Source organism: Mytilus californianus, unplaced genomic scaffold (assembly GCF_021869535.1).
Source record: "Mytilus californianus isolate M0D057914Y unplaced genomic scaffold, xbMytCali1.0.p SCAF_4, whole genome shotgun sequence".
NCBI classification, from domain to species: Eukaryota; Metazoa; Mollusca; class Bivalvia; order Mytilida; family Mytilidae; genus Mytilus; species Mytilus californianus.
Window position 1 is genome coordinate 102,116,019 of NW_026262690.1, and position 27,695 is coordinate 102,143,713.

The 27,695-nt window shown below is 32.9% G+C and overlaps 1 protein-coding gene across 1 annotated transcript; it reads left to right on the top strand.

Moving 5' to 3' along the window:
- On the top strand, nucleotides 1-24,588 carry LOC127698933 (zinc finger protein 839-like). Its single transcript, XM_052202684.1, has 5 exons — nucleotides 1-1,268; nucleotides 2,561-2,692; nucleotides 12,781-12,980; nucleotides 18,004-18,243; nucleotides 19,967-24,588. The coding sequence occupies exons 1-5, from the start codon at nucleotides 209-211 to the stop codon at nucleotides 21,281-21,283; spliced, it is 2,949 nt and encodes a 982-aa protein (XP_052058644.1). The 5' UTR covers nucleotides 1-208; the 3' UTR covers nucleotides 21,284-24,588.
- Nucleotides 24,589-27,695: the final 3,107 nt, after the last annotated feature.

Here is a 27,695-nt window from a genome sequence, read left to right on the forward strand (position 1 = left end):
TCCCGATAAAGGGAAACCAATGTATTCGCGCCAATGAAACATCTCAAGAAAAGCAATTCTTCAGGAAAAAATAATCACAGATACTATGCAATATTCATTCAAATAACGCTCCCACATTCTATCCCATATCTGTATTGCCCATATACTATAACATTTATAGTGGTTTGTAAAAATTTTGTAAACAATATTCCGCGAGAGCAAAACAAACATGGCGGACACTGGCTCAGGAATGAATGGTGTTGTTCTTGTAGGGCCAGGAGACCTTAATAACCAGGAAAATATTATTAGTTCAAATGAGAATATCGATCAAAATGACGAAGTCAACGGCGACGACCTTCTTCAGCTTGCTTTGGACGAGGCATCTGGTGGTCTAACGACAAATACTATAGCTTACAGTGTGTCAAATGAACTGGTTGAAGCAGTGGCAAATGAAACATTTCAAGGAACAATAACGGGTGGTGATAATTCTGAACTCGCTTTTGAAAATGCCACTTATATTGTAAGTGGTGATTCTGTTAATTTTAACGCTGAAGGAACACAGTTCCAGCTTGAGACCAATGAACCTGGAAACAATGATTCAGGAAATATTGGTGTGTCTGTTGCTTCTGGTTCAGATAATCATACTAGTTCAGTAATTGGAACTACAAGTAGTGGATTGACTGTTACCCTTGTTCCTGCAAATGAAGGTAGTGGGGCACCGTTAGGTTCAAGTCAAAATCCGATTCGCATTATACAACAAGGTAATCAATATACACCTGTACAACAGTTAACTACTGAACAGTTGCAACAGATAATGCAAGTTGTCCAACAACAGCAGGTAGCAAAAAGTGCATCAGAGGGTGGTGGTTCAAGTGTTCTCTATAATCCACAAACTAATACAAAAATAGTATATCGGGTCATTTATCCATCAGAACTTCATAAAACTGCTTCTGGCTCTCAGAATTCTCAGGGACAGCAAACGATCATACAGTTAAACCAGCAACAAAAAAGGCAATACAAAAAGAGAATAAAGGAAGAAGAAGAAAGAGTTGATGGTCCTGATTTGACACGAGAGGAAAAGGAAGCTAGGAAAAAACACCGGCCTCGTACTCGATCTGGTCGGGTTTCAAAGCCACCAAAACACATGATGAAAGATTATAAACATATTCATGTTGTGGATTGGGATGAAGACTATGACGATTCAGATGGTGGGTATTCTGACTTCAAATATAGTGAAGATGAAAAAGAAGAAGAAAAGGAAAGTGAAGCTGATTTTATGTTTGATACAGGTACAAGATATTTACATTTAAACAAACTATATTCTGTATTTCATACTGGTCATTACTGTATAATTTATAATGTTAAGACTAATTTACATGTACATGTAAGATGAGGTTTTAATCATTGTGTGAATCCTGACAACCTGTTGAAGACCTGCATTTACACCACATCTCCCTTTGTTATGCATCTACCTATAACATGTTCAATGAAATGTACACACTGCATTTTTGATGTACATTTCTTATATTTTCTGGATGTTGAAAAATCATAGCTTACAATAAGATAAAAATATGTAATAAATTATTCAATTCTTTACAAGTTTATGTTGTGTTAGCCCTAAGAAAATGCAGTCAATATTACATTTTTCATGTGTTAGTATATATGTGTCCATAGATGTCATCATCATTTCAGTATACTTTAATAATGAGACTGCCAGCCTATACGTTGAAGATACATGTAAGTAACCAAAAAAATAAACAAGAGGGTAATATATTTAGTCTTCAACAAAAGAAAGGTGTCTGCACTATATATGTCGAGCTGTGTATTGTCCTGAGTCTATAAGCATGATAAGAGAGACTTTTATTTTAAATGATAAATCTGCCATTTAATAAATAACACTAAATTCTCTAAATAACAAAAACATTAAGCTAGACATACATGTACATGGATCACAACTACTGACGAGAGGTTCCTGACTTTAAGATTATTTATTTTAGAACCCACCCTCTTTTAAATCTCGATCAGTAGATTAACAAAATGTACATTTATACAAAAAGCCGAGAAAATCTCTGTGTCAAGTCTAGTTTTAAAAGAGGATGGGATCACATTATTAATGATTAATCAATAAAAGCATGTGTATGACTTGTTAAACCTTTTTCAAAAAATATTAATAGATGGAGCAATTTATAACTGGTTCTCTGATGGAAATTCTGGTTATTGATTTGGGGTAGTATGGCAGACAGGTGGACCAACAGGTATTCAGCCATGCTGGCGACTCCAGTTGTTTCTGAGCAATAACTCAGAACTTATTTACAGTTCAACCAATGCTTTTCAAATTTTAATACATACATGTATATGTTGTTACTGATGACAAAAACCAGGTCAAGTTCAATATCCAGGATTTTCGAATTAACTTTTGCTGTACGTGAGTTATGGTCCTGGATTGATAGGAAAATGGCATTTCAGTCATTTTCATGGAATAATATGAGAACCTTTCAACAAATCCTGTTCAAATTTTGACATGTGGTAACAGATGATAATATTAAGTGCATTATTTATGATTTTCACTCTTGTAATTTAGGTCAAATGAAGCCAAAGAATTGGAAGTGTAACACATGCCATAAATCTTACATAGGGAGAGGAGGCCTTGGGAGGCATTATCGCTTAAATCCATCACATGGAAATGTTGATGATTTACCTCAAGAAGAATCAGGTATTTTAACATATTTAATGGTTAATTAACTTAATCATGTAAGTAAAAACTGAGAAATGTTTTATGTACATGTTCGATGTATGCAATAATAAGTAAAGATGTAAAAACAAACAAACATGATATACATGAATGTCTGCGTATCCAAGGATTAGTATAAAAAGAAGCTTTAAAGGTTAAAGTAATATTATAGTCCATTTGAGTTCTATACATGTAAACCTTTCAATGGTAAATGATAAAAATTCATATTTATTATATAATAATTACAGTACATGTATGTTTCATTAGAATCCATAATTTTGATTGTCTGACAACATTTGAGAGGCACTCCAATATCGTATTTTATTAATATTTGGCCGTGTGATATGTGGTTGTTTCCATCTCTCATTTATAGATATACAATGTATGTAGGTTGGTAATGGAAATCTTGGTAATCTTTGTTTCATTTTATGTCTCGCCTGCGCCTTTTTTTGTCGCAGTATGCGAGACACAGGGATTACAATCTGGCATCAACGGCGTAAACTATTTGTATAAAGCTTTATATATTTCAGAAGCTAGAAGACTTGGATGCTTCATACCATGTATGCATATACCTCATGTTACTAAGTTTCCGTTGTCATATGTCCATTGTCCTTGACCTCATTTTCATGGTTCAGTGACTGCTTGGAAAAAATTACATTTTTTTGTTAAGTGAAATACTCACTTATTATGAGTTATAGGATAACTATATTTGCTATATGGGTTACTTGCAATGTCTACATGTCGGTCAGGTAGGGTTCACCTGACCTCGACCTCATTTCATGGATCAGTTTCAAGTTTTCGGTCAAGTCTGTATCTCAGATACAGGTTAACTATATTTGGTGTATGGAATGATTGTAAGGTGACCATGTCTGACTGACAGGTTTCATCTGACCTTGACCTCAATTTCATGGTTCATTGGACTGTTTAGTTTTTGTGGTTTGGTCTTTTTCTCAGATACTATAAGCAACAGGGCCACTATATTTGGTTTATGAATTCATAATTATAATTTGTTACTTGTTTTTTAAATATCAAGTCGGTTAAGAACTCTACAGAGCTTATGTTTACTATGTTAATTTGTACTTATCATGTCCAACTCAAAATAGAATTTACTTACTTACTTACTTATTTACTTACAATGTACGTATGAAATGATTGTATGGTGTACATGTCCCACTGGCAGGTTTCATTTGACCTTGACCTCATTTTTATGGTTCATTGTACAATTTAGTTTTTGTGGTTTGGTCTATTTCTCAGATACTACATGTATAAGCAAAAGGTCAATTATATTTGATATATGGAATTATTGTATGGTGTTCATGACTGTCTGGCAGGTTTCATGTGACCTTAACCTCATTTTCATGGTTCACTGTTCAGTGATAAGTTATCTTGGTTTTGTCTTGCTTATATTTTTAGCTCACCTGGCCCGAAGGGCCAAGTGAGCTTTTCTCATCACTTGGCGTCCGTCGTCCGGCGTCGTCCGTCGTCAGCGTTAACTTTTTACATTTTGAACTTCTTCTAGAGAACCACTGAATGGAATGAAACCAAACATGGCATGAATGTTCCTTATGAGGTGCTGACCAAGTGTTGTTACTTTGTAGCCGATCCATCATCCAAGATGGCCGCCAGCGGGGGACTTAGTTTAACATAGGACCCTATGGGAAATGCATACAAATGACTTCTTTTAGAGAACCACTGAATGGAATGAAACCAAACATGGCATGAATGTTCCTTATGAGGTGCTCACCAAGTGTTGTTACTTTGTAGCCGATCCATCATCCAAGATGGCCCCCAGCGGGGGACTTAGTTTAACATAGGACCCTATGGGAAATGCATACAAATGACTTCTTTTAGAGAACCACTGAATGGAATAAAACCAAACATGGCATGAATGTTCCTTATGAGGTGCTGACCATGTGTTGTTACTTTGTAGCCGATCCATCATCCAAGATGGCTGCCATCTGGGAACTTAGTTTAACATAGGACCCTATGGGAAATACATACAAAAGTCTTCTTTTAGAGTACCACTGAATGGAATGAAACCAAACATGGCATGAATGTTCCTTATGAGGTGCTGACCAAGTGTTGTTACTTTGTAGCCGATCCATCATCCAAGATGGCAGCCAGCGGGGGACTTAGTTTAACATAGGACCCTATGGGAAATACATACAAATGTCTTCTTTTAGAGAACCACTGAATGGAATGAAACAAACATGGCATGAATGTTCCTTATGAGGTGCTGACCAAGTGTTGTTACTTTGCAGTAGGTCCATCATCCAAGATGGCCGACAGCAGGGGACTTAGTTTAACAAAGGACCTATGGGAAATACATACAAATGTCTTCTTTTAGAGAACCACTGAATGGAATGAAACCAAACATGGCATGAATCTTCCTTATGAGATGCTGACCAAGTGTTGTTACTTTGTAGCCGATCCATCATCCAAGATGGCCGCCAGCGGGGGACTTAGTTTTATATAGGACCCTTTGGGAAATACATAAAAATGTCTTCTTTTAGAGAACCAATAAATGGAATGGAACCAAACATGGCATGAATGTTCCTTATGAGATGTTGACCAAGTGTTGTTACTTTGCAGCCGATCCATCATCCAAGATGGCCGCCAGCGGGGGACTTAGTTTAACATAGGACCCTATGGGAAATACATACAATTGTCTTCTTTTAGAGAACCACTGAATGGAATTGAACCAAACATGGCATGAATGTTCCTTATGAGTTGCAGACCAAGTGTTGTTACTTTGCAGTCGATCCATCATCCAAGATGGCCGCTAGGGGGGGGGGGGGCTTAGTTTTACATAGGACCCTATTGGAAATACATACAAATGTCTTCTTTTAGAGTACCACTGAATGGAATGAAACCAAACATGGCATGAATGTTCCTTATGAAGTGCTGACCAAGTGTTGCTACTTTGTTGCCGATTTACTGTTCAAGATGGCCACCAGGATATTTTATTAAATAACGGGACCAATATTAATCAAAATTTGGCCTCAATCATTATTTTGGTATCTGTTATGATTTTTATCTATCTTTACATGATTTCTAAAACCAAAGTAGAGTCAGGTGAGCGACACAGGCTCTTGAGAGCCTCTAGTTATCAGATACTATAAGCAGTAGGTCAACTAGATTTGGTGTATAGAATGATTGTAAGGTGTTCATGTCTGTCTGGCTGGGTTCATATTACCTTGACCTAATTTTCATGTAATTGTAGTAGATAAACCATTTTGTAAGACGTTTCGGCCACTGGCCTTCAGGTATGGGGCGAATTACATTGCAATGTAATGCATTATATTACAATTACTTTGACAAAACCATGCATTAAATTACAATTACAATTACATGCATTTATCAAAGTAATGCATTAAATTACAATTACATTTGCAAAGTAATGCATTGAATTACACATTTCATTTGTAAATTTTATTATCAAGTGAAAAGAAAATCAAACATTTTTTAAACAACATGAAGTCACAAAAGATTCTATCATATGCAGTAACTGTTCCATGTATTGAATTTAAGCATACATATAAAAAGTCTATTCAATACGACTATTACATTTTAACATCATACATGTCATAAGGGTTTCGAAGGTTTCATCCTTCATGTGCATTCTATGTTTCAAAGTAAACATCCCTGTGTTTTCACTAAAAAGAAATGACAGAGATAAAGTTTAATACTTATTTTAACTTAATGTTAACTTTACTTTTATAAATATACATTTGTATTTTTTTTAATTTCAATCAAAATATTTACTGAGAATTTCTTTCCTAATTATAAAGAAAACATAGAGCTTAATTTATGACCAAAATGTCAAAATAGTGAAATGATTGATTGTAAAACAAACTAATTAGTGTTTTATGACAATGTTCAATTATCTGTTCTTTAATCACGATCTTTTGAGAACAATGGAACACTTTTACAGTAATGCTTTTCAAATATCAATCTTTTTATGCAGGAAAATGTATGAAATTAAAAAAAAGAACTCAATCTGATATCTGTTGTGTTATTAGTCCCCTACCCCATAGTCGAAGGGGACTTTAGGTTTGCACTCCGTCCGTCTGTCTGTCTGTCTGTCTGTCCGTCTGTCTGTCAGTCCGGCAAATCAGTTTTCCACTCTTTTTTTCTTCATGCTTGAAGATATTGATTTGATATTTGGTATATTGTTTTATCATGACAAATTACAGATCAAGTTCGAATTTTGTTCCGGTCTGATAATTTTGTGCAGAGTTATGGTCCTTGGACTTGGAAAATTCACTCAAATATTCAGTTTTCCACACTTTTTTTCGTCATGCTTGAAGATATTGATTTGATAATTGGTATATAGTTTTATCATGACAAATTACAGACCAAGTTTGAATTTTGTTTCGGTTTGATGACTTTTTGCAGAGTTATGGTCCTTGGACTTAGAAAATTCACTTATTTTATCAGTTTTCCGCACTTTTTTTCGTCATGCTTGAAGATATCGACTTGATATTTGTCATATAGTTTACACCATGACAAGTTATAGATCAAGTTAGCATTTTGTTCAAGTACAATTAATTTTTAACTGGTAGGGGACTATGTATTGCCATGCAATACTCTACGAATGCTTGTTTATTTAGAATTGTAATTTGGTCATTCTAGTATTTATACCAATTTTTTTCAAGTTCTACCTGGGGCAATGCTTAATCCCCAAATTCCCTTTATTGATTTATGCAAAGTGTGAAAAATAAATATTGATTAGAAAATAAATATTCAAATGATTATGTTCTTAGTTAATCAAGAAATCTTACATTCTGCTTTAGTTAAATCTCCAACAATCTGTTAAAGATATATAGTATGTGAAAAAAGTAATGCCATGTAATGCAATGTAATGCTTGAAATTACACAACTTTTTGCTAAAGTAATGCATTAAATTACAATTACATGTAATGCAAAAATTGCTGCATTACACATTTCATGCAATTACTTGGAAAAAGGTAATGCATTACCATGCATTACAATTACAAATTTGCATTACCCCATGCCTGCTGGCCTTCTTCAGTTTATTATCCATCTTCATGTTCTTAACTACATGGTAGACATTTTACTTTCACAATCATTAAGATGTTATAGATTTAGTTCCTTGGCCTAATTGTATTTAGTTTTTGCATCCACTGTGCTTCAATGTATCTTCTATAATTGGCAGATTTTTTGTAAATTTTTTGAAGAACTTGAACTGTCAACTAAACCCCAATTTTCATGGTTAAATGGTCAATGTTAAGATTTTGTGGTTTGATCTGTTTCTCAGGTACTATAAGCGATAGGACCACTATATTTGGTGTATAGAATGATTGTAAGGTGTACATGTCTGTCTGGCATGGTTCATCTGAATATGACCTCATTTTCATACAACATTGATAATGTTAAGTTAATGTGATACATGGCCATGTAGTCAAACTTTCATATTACATATTCATATTTCAACATAAATTCAACCATAAGTAAAGCAGACAAGACATTTCAGCGTGTGCACTCTTGTGTTGATTAGTCGCATGTGTGGAATATTATTTTAAGATCAATACTAACAGAGAGTTGCTTGCTTTTGAAATAGGATTTATTGATTCACAGAAAAAGCCATATTGTCAAAATGTCAACGTGAAGTCCTGAAGGGAAATAATCTTGGAGTATGTTCAATGGCAAATCAATTTTCTTTTATTGACGACCCTCCTTAAAAAAAAAAAAGAAATAAATAGTAATTGGATTTTGCTGTAATAAATAAGGTTCAGATGAAACTTGGAATGTGGTAGCATTTTTTTAACATAGTTAATTTAAAAAATTAAAAATAATTTACCTGCTGTACATGTATTTTGTAATTTAAATGATGTATAAAAATCTATATCGGAAGTTTGAGTACTATAAGTACATGTTTGGAAAGAATAAAAAAAATACATATACATACATGTAGGATTTACCTTTATTAATTTGTATGTACAGTACACTTAATTTTTATCTTATTAGTTTAAAAACTGGTTGGGACCCCTAAAATTTAAACTTGGCCCCTGAAAAAAAATTGGGGGACCAGCTGTCCCTTGGAGAAAAAAGTTAAGTTTAGTCGCTGCACCTAACCAAGTTTTGATGGTTGTCAACATGACTGAAATTGTCAGTCAACTCTTTAAAGGAGCTATTGCCCTTTACTTTAATGATGATTTTTTACCAATTTTAAACGACCGCAAACAAAATTTTGCGGTCGTATATTGGTATGACGTTGGCGTCGTCGTCATCGTCCAAAGACACATTGGTTTTCGCACTCTAACTATAGTTTAAGTGAATGGATCTCTATGAAATTTTACCATAAGGTTCAATACCACAAAAGGAAGGTTGGGATTGATTTTGGGGGTTATGGTACCAACAGTTAAGGAATTAGGGGCCAAAAATAAGCATTTTTGTAACTTCCAGACATAACTTGTGTGTTAGTGTATGGATCTCTCTGACATTGTACCACAAGGTTCCATATCACAAAGGGAATGCTGGGATTGATTTTGGGGGTAATTGCCTCAAAATTTTAGGAATTAGGGGCAAAAAACAAGCATTTTTTCTAGTTTCATGACAATAACTTGTGTGTAAGTGTATTAATCTTTCTGAAATTGTACTACAAGGTTCCATATCACAAAGGGAAAGCTGGAATTGAGTTTGGGGGTAATTGCCAAAAACGTTTAGGAATAAGGGGCCAAAAAGGGGGCCAAAATAAGCATTTTTCTTGTTTCCAGACAATAACTTGTGTTCAAGTGTATGGATCTCTCTGAAATTGTACTGCAAGGTACCATACCACAAAGGGAAGGCTGGGATTGATTTTGGGGGTAATTGCCTCAAAATTTTCGGAATTAGGGGCAAAAAAGGGGCAATAACAAGAATTTTTCTAGTTTCAGGACAATAACTTGTGTGTAAGTGTATGGATCTTTATGAAATTGTACTACAAGGTTCCATACCACAAAGGGAAAGCTGGGTTTGAGTTTTGGGGTAATTGCCCTAAACGTTTAGGAATTTGGGGCCAAAAAGGGGCCTAAAAACAAGCATTTTTCTAGCTACCAGACAATAACTTGTGTTCAAGTGTATGGATCTCTCTGAAATTGTACTGCAAGGTACCTTACCACAAAGGGAAGGCTGGGATTGAGTTTGGGGGTGATGAATCATAAAGAGGTTCAAAAAATTTGGCGGAGGGATTTTTTTTTCCTTTTTAGCTCACCTGACCTAAAAGGTCAAGTGAGCTTTTCTCATCACTTTGCGTCCGTCGTCCGTCGTCCGTAAACTTTTACAAAAATCTTCTCCTCTGAAACTACTGGGCCAAATTTGACCAAACTTGGCCACAATCATCATTGGGGTATCTAGTTTAAAAAATGTGTCCGGTGACCTGGCCAACCAACCAAGATGGCCGCCATGGCTAAAAATAGAACATAGGGGTAAAATGTAGATTTTGGCTTATATCTCTGATACCAAAGCATTTAGAGCAAATCTGACATGGGGTAAAATTGTTTATCAGGTCAAGATCTATCTGCGCTGAAATTTTCAGATGAATCGGACAACCCGTTGTTGGGTTGCTGCCCTTGAATTGGTAATTTTAAGGAAATTTTGCCGTTTTTGGTTATTATCTTGAATATTATTATAGATAGAGATAAACTGTACACAGCAATAATGTTCAGCAAAGTAAGATCTACAAATAAGTCAACTTGACCAAAATGGTCAGTTGACCCCTTAAGGAGTTATTGCTCTTTATAGTCAATTTTTAACCATTTTTCGTAAATTTTTGTAATCTTTTACAAAAATCTTCTCCTCTGAAACTACTAAGACAAATTTAACCAAACTTGTCCACAATCATCATTAGGGTATCTAGTTTAAAAAATGTGTCCGCTGACCCCGCCCGCAAACCAAGATGGCCGACATGGCTAAATACAGTACATAGGGTAAAATGCAGTTTTTGGCTAATATCTCTGAAACCAAAGCATTGATAGCAAATCTGACTAGATAAAATTGTTCATTAGGTCAAGATCTATCTGCCCTGAAATTTTCAGACCAATCAGGCAACACGTTGGGTTGCTGCCCTTGAATTGGTAATTTTAAGAAAATTTTGCAGCTTTTGGTTATTATCTTGAATATTATTATAGATAGAGGTAAACTGTAAACAGCAATAATGTACAGCAAAGTAAGATCTACAAATAAGTCAACATGACCAAAATTGTCAATTGACCCCTTAAGGAGTTATTGCCCTTTATAGTCAATTTTTTACAATTTTCATAAATTTTTGTAAATTTTTACAAAATATTTTCCACTGTAACTACTGGGCCAAGTTCATTATAGATAGAGATAATAGTAAGGAGCAAGAATGTTCAGTAAAGTAAGATCTACAAACACAATTTTGTCATGAATCCATCTGTGTCCTTTATTTAATATGCACATAGACCAAGGTGAGCGACACAGGCTCTTTAGAGCCTCTAGTTTCCTTTTTTTTTCTTTAAAATTTTCCATTTTAAATTGGTTATTTCTGATTTATATATAAAAGCAAATAATAATGATATGGTTTGAATAGGTAAATTAAGAAATTTTAAGTTCTTAGACCACATTCATTCTGTGTCAGAAACCTATGCTGTGTCAAATATTTAATCACAATCCAAATTCAGTGCTGTATCAAGCTTGAATGTTGTGTCCATACTTGCCCCAACTGTTCAGGGTTCGACCTCTGCGGTCGTATCAAGCTGCGCCCAGCGGAGCATTTTATTCATATTTTGGTGAAAACTTTGAAGAATGCCAAAGACTGACAAGAACGATGTTTTTGGAATTTTCCATTTATGAGATAGAATAGAATGCAAGGCTATGCAGACTCTTACTGTTCTGAATGAAATTTTTTTTTTTAAATAAACTTTTTAAAATTTGAAGTGGACATTGGAAATATTCCATGAGCATGTCTTTTTTTATAGACAAAACTCTACAGAAACACATCAACATAATATGGTCAGTGACTATAATTATAAAGCCAAATGATTATTGTTTTTAAATGACCTAATTATATTCTCAGAGTGGAGCTGGAATAAACCTTGCAACAATATGGCTTGGTGTATGAAAGATGGTTGCCACTGTTACTGATGATTTTAGTTTTGCATAATGATATATACTACATACCTGTCAACCTATGACAATGAAATCTCAGGTCATAATGCGTACTAAGTTTTTTTAGCTGAATTTCAGTATTTAGGGGACAGTTAGTTTTCTTATATTTTATATCAAAGCTTCCAAAACATGTCCACATGGTTAAGTAATTTAAAATTGTACATTTTATTATTTCATTGCACTTGGAGGACATTGATAGAATTGTGTTACATTGCCTTTATTCCTGTTCAACAGTAGAGGTTGATATTAGAGTATGATAAAATAAAGTTAAACAATTAAAGGAGGTAGGTATAGATGAAAAAAGTAATTTTCAAAATTTTTATTTTTTAATTGTTCAAAGGTAGAACAATAAGTAAAAGTATTATTCTGATATGTTTTTGCATTCAATTCATTTTAGATTTAATCTTTTTACAAAAAAAACATAAGTTTAAGGAGTATATTGTGAATTGACAAAAAAGGGGAAGTAACTCAAATTGTTTTTAAAACAACTTTGAAATACACAAATTATGTACGACCTAAAGCTAAGTTAATTGGTGTTAATTAACAGTGTGTTTGACACCAAAGCTGTCAAGTGAAGCCATGCACTGAAATGGGTCACTTGAGCTGAGTTTACACAGCTAGTTGAACTTCTTGTCCAGGAAGGACTACGAATTTGCAGGTATTTTAAAGAAATCAGTTTATATCTAATCAGTCTGAAGGCTTAGGAATCCGGGTGAAAACGGGTTATTTTCCGAATTCCTGGGTTATTTGGTCACCTGGCGGGTGTTCTGGGTGACCCCTCAGAATTGTGAAAATCTCGGGTCACACCCGCAGGATCCGGGTCAGTTGACAGGTATGATACTAGGAGAGGGATTCAGGATCTAGGGAGTTGCTAGTATTTATATTACATTTTGAATGTAATGAATTATATAATGCATAAATAATGAACTTTATTGCAGATTCCAGTAATTTAAGTAGGCCCACAGCAAATGGTATGGCATATACAGGCAGTATATCAGAAGATAGCAATACTCAAGACTCCATTCCAGGTGCGTCTGTTTGGTATCCTACACCTGGACGACCAAGAAAGAAAGGTCAGAGAGGGAGACCACCTATGTATGAACAAACTCCAGCTCGGAAAAGACATAAACTTAGAGAGGTATGAAATAATAAAGGTGTTTATCCTTAAGAATCTTTTTATGAAGAAGATTCCAAGGGCAATCAAAAACCAGGAGTCTAACAAAAGAAGCCAAAGCCGTTGCAAAAGAAAAAATGTGAACGGTACACAAAGCACTGCACAGAAAAAAAAGATTCAGACGCACTAACCCTACAAAAAACATGAACTCAGATGCTTTAGAAGGGTCGGCAGTTTCTGCTTCACTTGTATATAGTAGAAATTGTAAACAGCTGAAATCATTTGGAATATCTATAACAAAGTTTTAATGGCAAAAACTGAGGCTTAACTGGAGTATATAAAATAAAGCCTAGTAAATATTTCATTAGGTTATATAACCAGTTTGACAGTCAACAGGTAGACAATCCAATAGGTTAGTTATTGAGATTATATGGGTTTACAGGTCAACGGGCGTATGACATTTGCGCCAATTTTGAAAATATCAAAATGCGAGACACAGGTATTACTATCCGGCGGCAGCGTAAACTATTTGTATAAAGCTTTATATTTCAGAAGGTAGAAGACCTGGATGCTTCACACCTTGCATGCAGATACCTTATGCTACGAAGTTTCCGTCTGTCATATGCCCGTTGTCCTTGACCTCATTTTCATGGTTCAGCGACTGCTTGAAAAAAAAATAGTTTTTCTGTCATGTTAATTTCTCACTTATTATGAGTAATAGGATAACTATATTTGGTATATGGGTTCCTTGCAACATCTACATGTCCATCAGACAGGGTTAACCTGACCTAGACCTCAATTCATGAATCAGTGATCAATGTTAAAGTTACATGATTAGGTCCGTTTCGCAGATACTACAAGCAGCAGGTCAACTATATGTGGTGTATAGAATGATTGTAAGGGGTACATGTCAGACTGGCAGGTTTCATCTGATCTTGACCTCATGGTTCATTAGTCATTGTTTATTTTTGGTGTTTTGGTCTGTTTTTCAAGTACTGTAAGCAATAGGTCAACTATATTTGGTGTATGAAATGATTGTAAGGTGAACATGTCTGTCTAGCTAGTGTCATCTGACCTTGACCTCATTTTAATGGCTCATTGCTCAATGTTAAGTTTTTGTGTTTAAATCTGTTTTTCAAGTACTATAAGCAATAGGTCAACTATATTTGGTGTATGGAATGATTTGTAAGGTGTACGTGTCTGTCAAGCGGGTGTCATCTGACCTTGACCTCATTTCCATGGTTCATTGGTCAACATTAAGTTTTTGTGTTGTGGTCTATTTTTCAATTACCATAAGCAATGGGTCAACTATATTTTGTGTATTGAATAATTGTAAGGTGTACCTGTCTGTGTGGCAGTTTTTATCTGACCTTGACCTCATTGTCATGGATCTTTAAAAATGTTAAGTTTATGTGATACTTGTAATAAAACCTTTATCTTTAAGACTTTCAACATAAAATTAATGGTTAGCAAAACAGGCGAGACATTCAAGCGTGTGCACTCTTGTTTTCATTTGCGCCAATTATTACTTTTTATACGACCGCAAACAAAATTTGGGGTCGTATATTGCTACCACGTCATTGTTCGAAGACATTTGGTTTCCGGAAACAATAACTTTAGTTTAAGTGTATGGATCTCTATGAAATTTAATCAAAAGGTTCAATACCACAAAAGGAAAAAAAGTCTTTTTTTCCTCAAGATTTAAGAATTTGTCAATTTTCTAAAGAAAAATTTGGTGTCACAATTTATTTTGCTAATTCTTTGTATATAGTCTGAAAACAGATTTACTAAGTATTGCGCAACAGCACAGTGTGTTGCACAAAAGCAAGAAATCTTCAATTGAATATAAATTCAAATCATATAACCAATTTCAAGTTCTTTGAATACATTTATTCTGTGTCAAAAACCTATAATGTGTCAAATATTTAATTACAATCCAAATTCAGACCTGTATCAAGCTTGAATATTGTGTCCATTTTTGCCCCAACTGTTCAGGGTTGGACCTCTGCTGTCTTATCCAGCTGTGCTCGGCGAAGCATTTTATTTTCTTTTGCGCTAATTTAATTTGAACAGGTAAGATCTGATACATTTTAATAGTTATCGTTACTTAGTTAAACCGAACGTAGCAGGCATAAGTGGTGTTCCATGAGTATATGTACATGTATATACATACATGTTACACTCATTGATTTAAACACTTCTGTTACCCGAACATTTACATTTTATATGGATATCATAAAGAAAATCCAGGCATCAACTTATGTAGAAATCAGATCTCTCGACATGGCAGCACCCGTAAGAAAAAATGAAAAGGAAAAAAAGAATTTTTTAGTAAAAAGTATCAGATGTATAGTAGAGAAGATATCACAAGGTCGCAGTTCACCAGAAGTTTTGCATAACAATACTCAGCTAGGAAAAACTTGTAAATATGCAAATGTGCTTTTGACGTCAAACTTACTATTTTATTTAAAAAAGTGCTATTTTAAGTGTGATACAGTTTTAGAAACTTTTGCTATAAACTTATCCTGCTCGAAATCCCTCTTCCACCTCCCTGTGGTGAGCAGATGGCAGAAGGAAGGGGTATTTTTGTTATTATATCAATAAATTCTATACAACTTATATGTCTCATCACTTGTGTTTACCTGTAATTTGGGCGCAAATAAAGAAAAAAATTGGCGCAAATGGAAAAAAAATTTGGCGCAAATGCAAAACACTGAGGTCAACAGTTGACAGGTAGACAGTATATTTGAATATGTGGTTGACGTCAAACACTTCAAATGCAAGGAATTAATGAAGTCTGAAAAGTTCAAAAGATTTCCAATATTTTTTATTTTTTTAAAGTTTGGCTGCTGTTAACAACTTTCAAACTTTATATCAGACTTCATGATTCATTCCTTGCATTTGGAGTTATACAGCGCATTCGTTTGACAGCAACTTCTGTCATCAGTGATGGACTTGACGAAGTTAAAGCTTCTAAGGATTGAAACTTTGTAATTTCTGGATAGCTTAGTGATTGTACATACATTATACAACCCCACAACAGAAAGGAAAAGGTAGTTATTACACATTATAATTTGTATGATATAATGAAGGTATGGTGCTTAAAATGTGCAGGAAGTGTGTAGATTACGATACTTAGATTTTTAATCTTTCCTGTCTTGTGGAAAATAAGAATAGAGGGGCATCATATGTAAACTACTGTTATTGTAATGCTGTATGTTTTAGAGCAAAATCACTTTAAACAAGTGAAAATAAGCTAAGATATTAAAGAATATATACTGTGGATTCATTTTTATTCATGGTAAACCAATTTTCGTGGGTTTCGTGGGACACAGCAAACCACGAATTTTAAAATTCAATGAAGAATAATCCCGAGAAATGTGTTTATGTTCAATTATGTTGTGCAGTTCCAGTATAGTGTTGATTTGCGATAGACATGGTAACATAAAACGTGTTCTTGAAATAAATTATAAAAGTATTTTGATTAAATAAATAATGAAATCTGTAGAATAAAAGTGACAATTTACGTTGTTAAATTGATTAAAATAGTTCATGGGAAATAACTGCAATTTGTTAATTACCGTGTCATAATTTGGTCTAAAGGTGATTAAAAATCAATAAGATTAAGTACGGGACATTGCCCTTAGATAATATTTTTTTGTTGACAGGAACATTAATTTTCACTCTTTTATTCTGAAAACGATATTTGATTAAAATAACAATTTACTTGTACATGAACACGTTGTGATGTACACTTTTAACCCATTTATTATAATCCTTTAAGACAATCATCGATACAAATCATACATTTTACAAATAAAACTTTTAAGTTTAAAATCGTTCATCAAAAATTAAATGAAATTATTATTTCCGACATGAAACTTAAAATCTAGAAAAAATAGCCTTTTACATGTTCCCCAGAGTTTATATTACAAAAAGGCACGATGAGTAATTATTGCAGCATGCTTTTTATGGGCTTTGGCAAACATCGTAAGCGTGTTTCTTACTTTAATATTTTTCTAATGACTGCTTATTATGTTGTAATTAGGAAAATAACTTTCAATCAGTTGTACATCAAAGGCTAAGAAAAATTTGGCAAGAAATTATAAATTGTTAAACAAACTAATAATTAGTTGCTGTTGTCCACGCTTGCAATTGAAGTTTTAAATGAACATTTTAACCTAGAATGTCCAAGCAAGGTTTTGACAATTCAAAACATTTTCAATAAATTTCGATCTTTTATTTTTTATTATTCAAACAGATTTCCACGAATTATCGTATCTGAAACATTTTTTTTTTTGAAACAGCTATCCACGAATTTACGTATCCCAGGAAATGTCTGTTTTTCTCTATCCACGAAAATTGATACCCACAAAAATAAATGAATCCACAGTATTACAAAAAATTACAACACAAAAAAAGGGGGGTCCATTCCCCATGCAGCTGTTGTTTGGTCAAGAAATATGGGGAATTCCCTATTGACATTGAATCTGGTTATTTATAGATCTATAAACCTGATAAGACACCTGAAAGACATTAAAACTAGCCAGCCAGACTTTTTTTTTTCTTATTTCAAATTCAATCCTGTAAGACTTAGCAACAAAAGGCAACCATGACATGGTAATAATTTGAGCATCATATCAATGATTGACATTAAAACGATATTTAACTTCAGACTTTTGAAATAAATTTGATGTTCTGACGTAAACTGTTACATTGATAGTGCATCATACGAAATATTCAACAAAGTGTACTAAAGTTGGCCTTTAGACTCTTTAAAAATGCAATAGAGTTTTGTGGGGAAGTAGATTGTTACAAATAAATTTTAATTTCACATTATGTAACTGGACTTTGATAGGGTGGTATATACCTGATAATCTTAACACTGACCCACCATTGAGGACTGAAAATTAAACCTTGAAGGACTTTGACTGCAATTAGAATAATAAAGTTCTTCTTGCAAATTGAGTTTTTATAATATGTAGATTTTTGATAGTTTATTATTCTGAGTGAATCATTAATTTGCATGTTATTGTTTTTCTTACAGTTTATTAAACAATATGACACAGAGGATTTAATGGACATTGTTCTACCAAGACTAGCCAAAGTTGTAACATTGTGGGAATTTCTCATGATGAAGGTAGAATCCACCAATACCAATAAACCAAACATACAAAGTGTATATCAGGAATTTGAATTGCTGACAGAAAAAGTGAACGATTTATTTAAAACCTGCTTAAAACTTTCAGACGGCAAGTCAGATGAAAGTTTAGATAATAGAATTAAGGTAATCAAAACTGTTATCTTCCTCAATGCCATGCACAACATCTTGCTTAGATTTTGCTTTTTCGACTAGTCCATAGTAGGCAGCCTTGTCCATTGAAATTTTTATCTATTTAACTTTAAAAACATACTGAATACCAATGCTTGTATAATTTTTTTAGTAGACTGCACTTACAATTCCTGTTATAAAAACAAAATAGTAACTATTAGTTTCACCATATTATTGTCCTCTCCCACTTAATGACAAAAGGAAAAAGTAAAATTTGCCTGAGCTAACAGTAAGCATAACATTTTGTTAGAAGCTCTAATGATTTATAAACATGTCCATATTTGCTGCTGCAATGCAAGATATGTTGTCGGTTACCATTGATATAAAAAGAGCTGATTTAGGTATAAAGAGATGAAAGTTAAAAAGAACATCAATGGAATATTTCAGTACACAGCTGTGCCTCGAAAATAAATTAAAAAGCAATCTTCCGTACCCATTTTTTTTCATAAGTGTTTTAGATTCTATATTGGTCCTTGGAAAACTAAAATAAAACATAAGATTAGTTTAAATGTATCTGTGTTAAGGTCATTTGAGGCAAAAATATGCTGTTTTTCTGGTCAATTTAATGTGCTGACCTGTACAATTTTGATCATGTGATTACCTGGTTCACTCATTTGAGATATTTTATTTCACCTGGAGACGTCATTTATCGCAGGCACAAGTTCATTGAAAGAAGGAGGCCTTGGTGGCCGAGTGGTCTAAATAGTAAATCTACAGTGTTCACTAGCCTGTCGACAATCACATGAGTTCCAACCACATGTGGACGGTCTCAATTGAATAGGATTGTCAGTTTCCCTGCTGAAGGACTCTGGTTCTCTCCTTGTTCCCAGACTTCCTTCATTTTTATTTTCATGGTACCAGTTGATAAGCAAAAATAATATTGCAGCCTATATTTCAAAGTGAGCCCAATGCTTTAGATGAAGACTATAACAGTTTTTGCAGATGACTTATTTTCTAAATGAAAAACATATAAGAAATAAAACAAAAAATAATTATATTACAGTAAGTTTTTTAAAATTTAAAACATCTGTAGCAAAAGGATCACCACATTGTAATTTCTCACAGATTTAAAGATTTACCAATCCACTAAAGTGTATAGGTCATACTTTAAATATGTGTTTTTTTTCAAGTTAACATAGATTTAGAAGTTTAAGTTGCACTTAATCTCAGGTCAAACAAATATATAAAGTTTTTTTCATTTTGAGAAATTTTTCAGTACAGTGAGGTTTACTGTAACACTTTTGTTTTATTTATTAGTTGCTCCTCTTAAACTTATTGATATGAACATCAAAAATTTTTGGTTTACATAAATTAAGAGTTACATGTTCCTACTTTATTTTTGATCAAATGACTACTCAGGGTTTCCTTTAGGTGAACAGTGAGTTCTAATATTTTTGAGATGCACCTGTTTCTGATCTGCAAATGATCATACATTAAAAAGAAACAATGGACTTGTTGTTCAGGAAGTTTTTGTTGTTATCTGGTCAACTGACCCAAAGACTAAATGGAATATTTTTTCAATAAAATACCAAAAATTCAGAGATTATTTATCATCATTTGCATTTGGATATAACCAAAGGATTAAAGATTGTAATGTAAAGATGAAATTTGATTTTTAATAATCATGATAATGTTATTTTTGAGTGCATAAATGAATGTACAAACATTTTTATTTCAGATGTCAAATAGTAGATTAACAGAAGCTATTGGATTTGAAACAGGAACATATGAAGTGAATACGGCTGTTCTTCAGTCTACATTTGTGGAGAATGATCTGAACAATACAGAGAAAATTGAAACTGTAAAGCAGTTTAACACTGTTAGGCATAAAAGACCACATACAATAGAAGTGATGATGGGTCCATCCACAGAATCTCCCACCAAAAGATTTAAATCTATTTTACCTAATGATAAAAAGAGTAATGTTGTAGTGTCTACTCAAGGAAACATTGTGTTAATGGGAACACCACAAACAACTAATTCTACATCTCCTAAAATAGTTCTAGTAAATAATGCACAAACTTCACAAACAAGTTCTAATCCATTAATAGTCATGAATAAAAATCAATCCAATTGTTCGGCTGCAGTTTTAGAATGTGTGCAGTCTTCACAGTCTAATGTTATATCATCACACACATCAACACTACCTTCTGTCAGTAAACAAAGTCAATTTGTCAGTAATCAAGTTTCACCTACAAAGAGTGTTTTGTTAAATAGTAAATCATTACCTCAGAAAAGACCTTCACAGACTTCAACATCCAAACCTAGCACAGTGGTACAATCTAATATCTCCTCAGGAATCACAATAGTTCCAGTGAATAATTCTACTGGATTTAATTCTGTAGGAAAGATAAGTTCTGTGTACAATACATCCTTATTAAGTCATAACCAGGTACCAAAACAGACTGAAATTATCTCTAATTCTGTAGCAACTAGTTTATTGTCATCTGTGGTGTCAAAAGCTGGAGTCATCATTGGGGAAAATAACATAAATAACATAGGAGAAACAGACATGGATTCAGACTCTTTACAGATTAAACCTGAAGTTACTGAAAGCAATGAAGGCAATATGTTGGTTATTACAAATTATAACGATGTTGAACCAAATGATTCTTTAGAACCAACGACTTTAGGCAATTCTAATGTTACTTTAGAGAATACCATAATAAATTCTTCTGGTGGTTTAGAAAACCCTGATTCTGGAGAACAGACTATAGGAGAAACATTAATAGAAACAAATCACATGGAGTCAACTGAAATGATTCAGTTAGTAAACGATCAGTTAAATACTGAAGATGTTTCTTTAAATAATGTCATCACAGCATCAAACATTTATCAGACACCAGAGGGCATCATAATTATCCAGAATCAGGACGGTAGTACTGTACAATTACAGGGCAGTGATGGGGAACCAATTCCCTTAGAAACAGTTCAGGCATTATTAGAAGGACAATATCTGCAGACAACAGAAGGGAGTGTTCTCTTAAATCAATAATTTGAAAGCAAATACATGTACATTAAATCATAACTGTGCATTTAGCACATTAGTGTCATATTTATTATTTAAAATATTTAAATTGTGTAAAAATGATTTTATAGAAAGCACAATAAAGAAAGATGCATCATTTTGCTGTATAAAATCTTGGATTATAGGGTCGTTATGCAAACTGAAATTTATTATCCAAGCAGATGTTGTGAACAATATGTTTGTACTTAGTATTTTAACATTCAAATTATACGAAAGCCTCATAAATGTTTTTTATTATTATGTCTTGTGATGGTTTGATGTGAAGTCTGTTGGAGAGATCTGTTAAGTGCAGTTAGTTCAGACAGATTATAGATTTTTGTCTTGCCTCGAAGAAGTCGAAAAAAATCAGGACTAAGGTGTGCTGTTTCTGGCAGTGATGTCGTCAACAATGTATTAGTTTGTGATCAGGTCAGTTTTATGGCAACCACTAGTGGTAGGTAAATGATGTTTGGTATACAGTTGTATTAGCATTGGCACATTTCAAATCCAATGATAATTTTGCCCCTCCCCTACAGTCATGGCCTATTGACTTTGAAATTTTTGCTTCATTTACATGTTGGAAGTTTTATAATTAGGACAGTTTAAAGGGAACCTATAGTGATAGATCTATGATATTTAGTATGTAGTTGTAATAGCATTGGCACATCTCATTTCCATGGATATTATTTGGTCCTATCCCGTCAGTTATTGTCTATTGAAATTGAAACTTTTACTTAGTTTTCATGTTATAGTTTGTGATTGGTATGAAAATAAGGAGGTGTGGTATGATTGCCAATGAGACAACTATCCACCAAAGTTCAAATGAAGTGGATGTAAGCAATTATAGGCAACCGTACGATACAACCTTGAACAATGAGGAAAAAAAAACCTTACTGTATAGTTTGTTTTAAAAGGCCCAGATATGAAAAATATATGTCAGTTTAAAGTAAACCTCTAAGCATAAGTCAATGATATTTGGTATGCAGTTGTATTAGCATTGATATTCTTCATTTCTAATGAGGTTATTTGGAATTGCAACATTAAGTCATGGCTCATGGACTTTGAATGTTTTGCATATTTTACATGTTAAATTATTCATGTTTCAATTTCAACATTTGCATTCTATGATATACTAAGTTCAGTTCAGCATTAATCCAAGTAAAACAATCCCATATGAAAGTTATCCTGTATCACTTACATTTGTTACATTGTTTTCAATTTGTAACATAACTAAATTGTCAATTTTAATCCACTATTTTACACTTACACTTTGACAATAAATTGGCTTCTTTTTGACAGTGTCAAAATGTGGTCAGGTAAATAAATTTCGATTTATAAAATTTTTGGGATCTGCCTACTGTTGCAAAAGTCAGTCACATGATCAATATATGGATAATTTATATATAATTCTCAATGTTTATTATTAAGCAAAGCTATGAATAAAATTAAAATTCAGAAGATATTGATAGGAAGCATTTTTCAATACTTTATGAAAGCTATAGATAGTCTCAATAATGACAGGAGATGTAACCAAGTATATATCAATGTTTTGGGGACTTGGTTCAGTGTACTAAAGTTTGTGGTTCTATGGGGTTTTTTTTGCAGCAAAGTATCACAATTAGTTAAAAAGAAATTTTACGTAAAATTGTCTATCCGTCCACTTAGCTTGTTAAGTTTCTTATGATTGTCAATTGCAATAAGTAAGTATATTTTTTCCTTTGTATGTGACCTGTAAAATTTAATTTTAGTGTTGGTATTTAAATGACATGGAACAGTGATAGAAGGTACAAATAGATGTCAGAACATCTGATAAGTATGTTATTTTATGCAATATTATTTATAATACTTTAGAATTGTAAGCTAAAAGTGTAAAGGAGGTATGATAACAACTATTATTTGTCTTCAGAAATTTTAGAAACATAGTAAGAGTCTTCATTCCTTTAAAAAGTATGTAGGCACAGACCATTTTCATGAGGGGGTTCTTGTCTTAAATAAAAGAAAAGAATATTGCTTATCTATTTCAAACAGGAACAAGATTTTTTTTTTAAATGATGTTGTTTTTATTTTTTCTTACCAAATTTCAATATCAACAAAAAAATATTTTCAAGAAATTTAGTATCAAACCACAATTTTTCTAGACTGATCACAAAAGTGGTGAAATGTCAAGTATTATGTGGTTTTCTTCACAAATATCGCACATATTTTCCAAAGATGGTTATTTTACAATATAGTGAAGTAAAATAAGTAATTACATCAGATTTTGCAGGTTTTCATTAGATGCAAGAAGTTTTAAGACATAAAGCAAACATACTAGAAAATATCTTATACAGTATTACTGACAGTAATGTCTTGAATATCTGAAGAATGTATTGTAAAACATTTATAAAACAATGTACCTATACTTTATGATTTTGCTATCAAATACCAAAAGAGAGGCCTTTTATCATACCTTATTATTTGTATCATATGACCACAAGCGATAAGATAATATGGAAATCTTATTCATGTCTATATGGTTGTCCGTTTTTTTCTTCAATTGTCCATCAGTTTGTGAGATTGGTTAATCCACATCTTTTTATATAACACTGAACTGATCTATACTCAATTAAAAAATCTATAAATTGTGTTTCTGTATTTTATGTTTGCATTTTGGATTTCAAAGTTGAGATTTAAGTAGGATCAGATTGAGGGATTCCTCTGACGTCAGTGAGATGTGTGTCCTATACTTTTAAATTGGAATGTTTATTCCTATGGAATATTTATTTTATTCAAAATGGGAATGTGAAGACGGTCAGAAAGCAGTAGAAAATAAATATCAGTTATTTAATAAAAAATTCCAATGTGGTATAGTTAGAGGTAGAAAATGTCATAAGAAAAGAAAATTACCTGCTAACAATAGATTATGAGTTAAATAGACAATGAAGAAACAATATTTATTTTAGTGACTTTTTAATGTAATTTGTACTATTATATAATATCTAATATAGAGTAGAAACCCGAAAAATAGTACATAATTATTGAATGAAAAAAAAACTGATTATGACATTAATTCCTGATATTTATGTTTGTTGATGTTTCTCCTAGTGCTACAAAGTAGAATTGTGAAGAACATTAAATGTTTATGTTATTTCAATCATTTTGTATCTACATTGTGTATGCTATGTGAACATTAGACCCTTATATGTTACATATACAATATGCACTGATATAGATATTCATTGTTTTGTTCAAGTGCAGCTATCAGTTCTATTAAAGGTATAATTCATACTTATTTCATTAAATACTTTTAACAGTGATGTGTTTGGCTTTTATAAACATGACAGGTCATCTGAATGTTGTATACATGTACCTATAGTTAAGAAATGATTCATGGGGCTTTAATTATACTGATTTTACCACGGGTTGGCCCTTTATGCTAAATATTTTACCACAAGTGATAGCGAGGGGTAAAATAATGTCATAAAGGGCAAACCTGTGGTAAAATCAGTATAATTTGAAGCCCCCATGAATTATTTCTATTCTAATAGGACAAATACAGCAATTCCTTTGGATCTAAGCTCTCGAGGTGAAGCTCTCAAATGTTTGCTATTCCCTTAATGAAACACCCCATTAATGCTGATGTAAAAGATGAAGAAAACTTTATTAGTGACATGCTTAAATGATTTGAAATAACACGTGGACAATTTGGACGAAGTTAAATGATTATCTTACTTTTATCTAAGAACATTGGCATTCAACTAATTTTTATCATCATTTATTATGTTTCTGTGTTTCACATTCATGCATTTTCCTGTAGAATACTTATATTCTTGACAAAGTATGGTTTATGATTAGGGAAACTTTATTCAATTGCAATAGATACAAACATTGAAAGCCATATGATTTTCAAATACATTCTTTCAAATTTTCTCATTTACAAATGATCTGAAACATTATCTAATTGGTATTAACTACATGTGTCGCACATATTATCATGAAATTTCAAATAATTTAATGTGACTATCTTCCCTGCATGTACCAAATTAGACATTATTTCCAACCTGATTCATATTTTCCAGCCAGTACGGAAGTACTGGTTACTCGTCTGGTGAAGTGGAGGACAAACAGTCCACCAGCAGAGGTATTATTTCAAGGATTGACTCTTATTTATTCAAACATTGTTAACTAATTAAATGTGACTTTTTTTCCAACAATTTAATGACTTTCTTTCCTGTGACTATGTCTGTTTACCCAGTAATTGATCGGGTAGGGACTGCTTTACTATATGTCCTATCAAAAGTTCTATTGACCAGTATTTGCAAGTATTTAATGCTGGCATGGTTGATAATTTTATTTGCCAACCTTGTTTCCTGATAACATTACAACAGCTCCATAAAAAGGACTGATTTTCAGTGTATTTTGGACCATTTAACCCAGAAAACTTTAATTTTAGTCATTTCCAATTTAACTGCTTTCAGAGTAATGATCCTTGATTGTTATGAGAATTCAAAATATTATGATTTCTGGATGCAAAACCCATTTTACTGCATCAGATATTTGACAATTAATTTTTACAACCATTCAGTGTTATATGGATAAATGGTCATAAAGTTGAAGGCTGTACAGTGATCTATAGTTGTTAATTTCTGTGTCATTTGGTCTCGCCACAAGAGTTGTCTCATTGGCAATCATACCACATCTTCTTATTTTTATACGACCGCAAAAATTAAAAATTTTTTGGTCGTATATTGGTATGACGTCGGCGTCGTCCGAAGACACATTGGTTTTCGCACTCTAACTTTAGTTTAAGTGAATGGATCTCCATGAAATTTTACCATAAGGTTCAATACCACGATAGGAAGGTTGGGATTGATTTTGGGGGTTATGGTACCAACAGTTCAGGAATTAGGGGCCAAAAAGGGGCCAAAAATAAGCATTTTTGTAACTTCCAGACAATAACTTGTGTGTAAGTGTATGGATCTCTCTGACATTGTACCACAAGGTTCCATATCACAAAGGGAAGGCTGTAATTGATTTTGGGGGTAATTGCCTCAAAATGTTAGGAATTAGGGGCCAAAAAAGGGGCAAAAAACAAGCATTTTTCTAGTTTCATGACAATAACTTGTGTGTAAGTGTTTGGATATTTCTGAAATTGTACTACAAGGTTCCATATCACAAAGGGAAGGCTGAGATTGAGTTTGGGGGTGATGAATCATAAGGGGGTTCAAAAAATTTTGGGGGGGGATTTTTTTTTTTATTTTTTTTTTTTTTTTTTCCTTTTTTTTTTCTTTTAAAATTTTCCATTTTAAGTTGGTTATTTCTGATTTATATTTAAAAGCAAATAATAATGATATGGTAGGAGATACACACCAAACAGGATGTGTTAATTATTATATAATAAGTATTGTGCAATAGCAAGAAATTTTCAATTGCACAGTATTGCACAATAGCAAGAAATCTTCAATTGCACAGTATTGCGCAATAGCAAGAAATCTTCAATTGCACAGTATTGCGCAATAGCAAGAAATATCCAATAGCACAATAATGAGCAATAGCAAGAAATTGTCAATTGTACAGTATTGCGCAATAGCAAGAAATAATCAATTGCACAGTATTGTGCAAAAGAAGATACTTCGTATAAATTGCTTATTTCTTGATCAATTTCAATGGGGTTTTATTCTTGAATTCTTGGGGTTCTTTAATATGCTGAATCTAACCGTGTATTAAGTTTTTGGATTTTGGGCCCCGTTTTTAAATTGGTCCACATTGAGGTCTAAAGGGTCCAAAATTTAACTTTGTTTGATTTCATCAAAAATTGAATTATTGGGGTTCTTTGATATACCGAATCTAACCGTGTATTTAGATTCTTAATTTTTGGTTCTGTTTTCAAATTGGTCTACATAAAGGTCCAAAGGGTCCAAAATTAAACTTAGTTTGATTTCAACAAAAATTGAATATATGGGGTTCTTTGATATGCTGAATCTAACCATGTATTTAGATTTTTGATTATGGGCCCAGTTTTCAAGTTGGTCCAAATAGGGGTCCAAAATTAAACTTTGTTTGATTTCAACAAAAATTGAATATATGGGGTTCTTTGATATGCTGAATCTAACCATGTATTTAGATTTTTGATTATGGGCCCAGTTTTCAAGTTGGTCCAAATAGGGGTCCAAAATTAAACTTTGTTTGATTTCAACAAAAATTGAATATATGGGGTTCTTTGATATGCTGAATCTAACCATGTATTTAGATTTTTGATTTTTGGGCCCGTTATCAACTTTGTCCACATTGAGATCAAAAGGGTCCAAAATTAAACTTTGTTTGATTTCATCAAAAATTGAATATATGGGGTTCTTTGATATGCTGAATCTAACCATGTATTTAGATTTTTGATTATGGGCCCAGTTTTCAAGTTGGTCCA

Excerpts from the sequence above, each read along its gene's own strand:
- LOC127698933 (XM_052202684.1), top strand. The coding sequence starts at position 209 with ATGGCGGACACTGGCTCAGGAATGAATGGTGTTGTTCTTGTAGGGCCA. Across the intron at positions 1,269-2,560 it reads TGATTTTATGTTTGATACAG|GTCAAATGAAGCCAAAGAAT; the intron begins GTACAAGATATT and ends CTTGTAATTTAG. Across the intron at positions 2,693-12,780 it reads TTTACCTCAAGAAGAATCAG|ATTCCAGTAATTTAAGTAGG; the intron begins GTATTTTAACAT and ends ACTTTATTGCAG.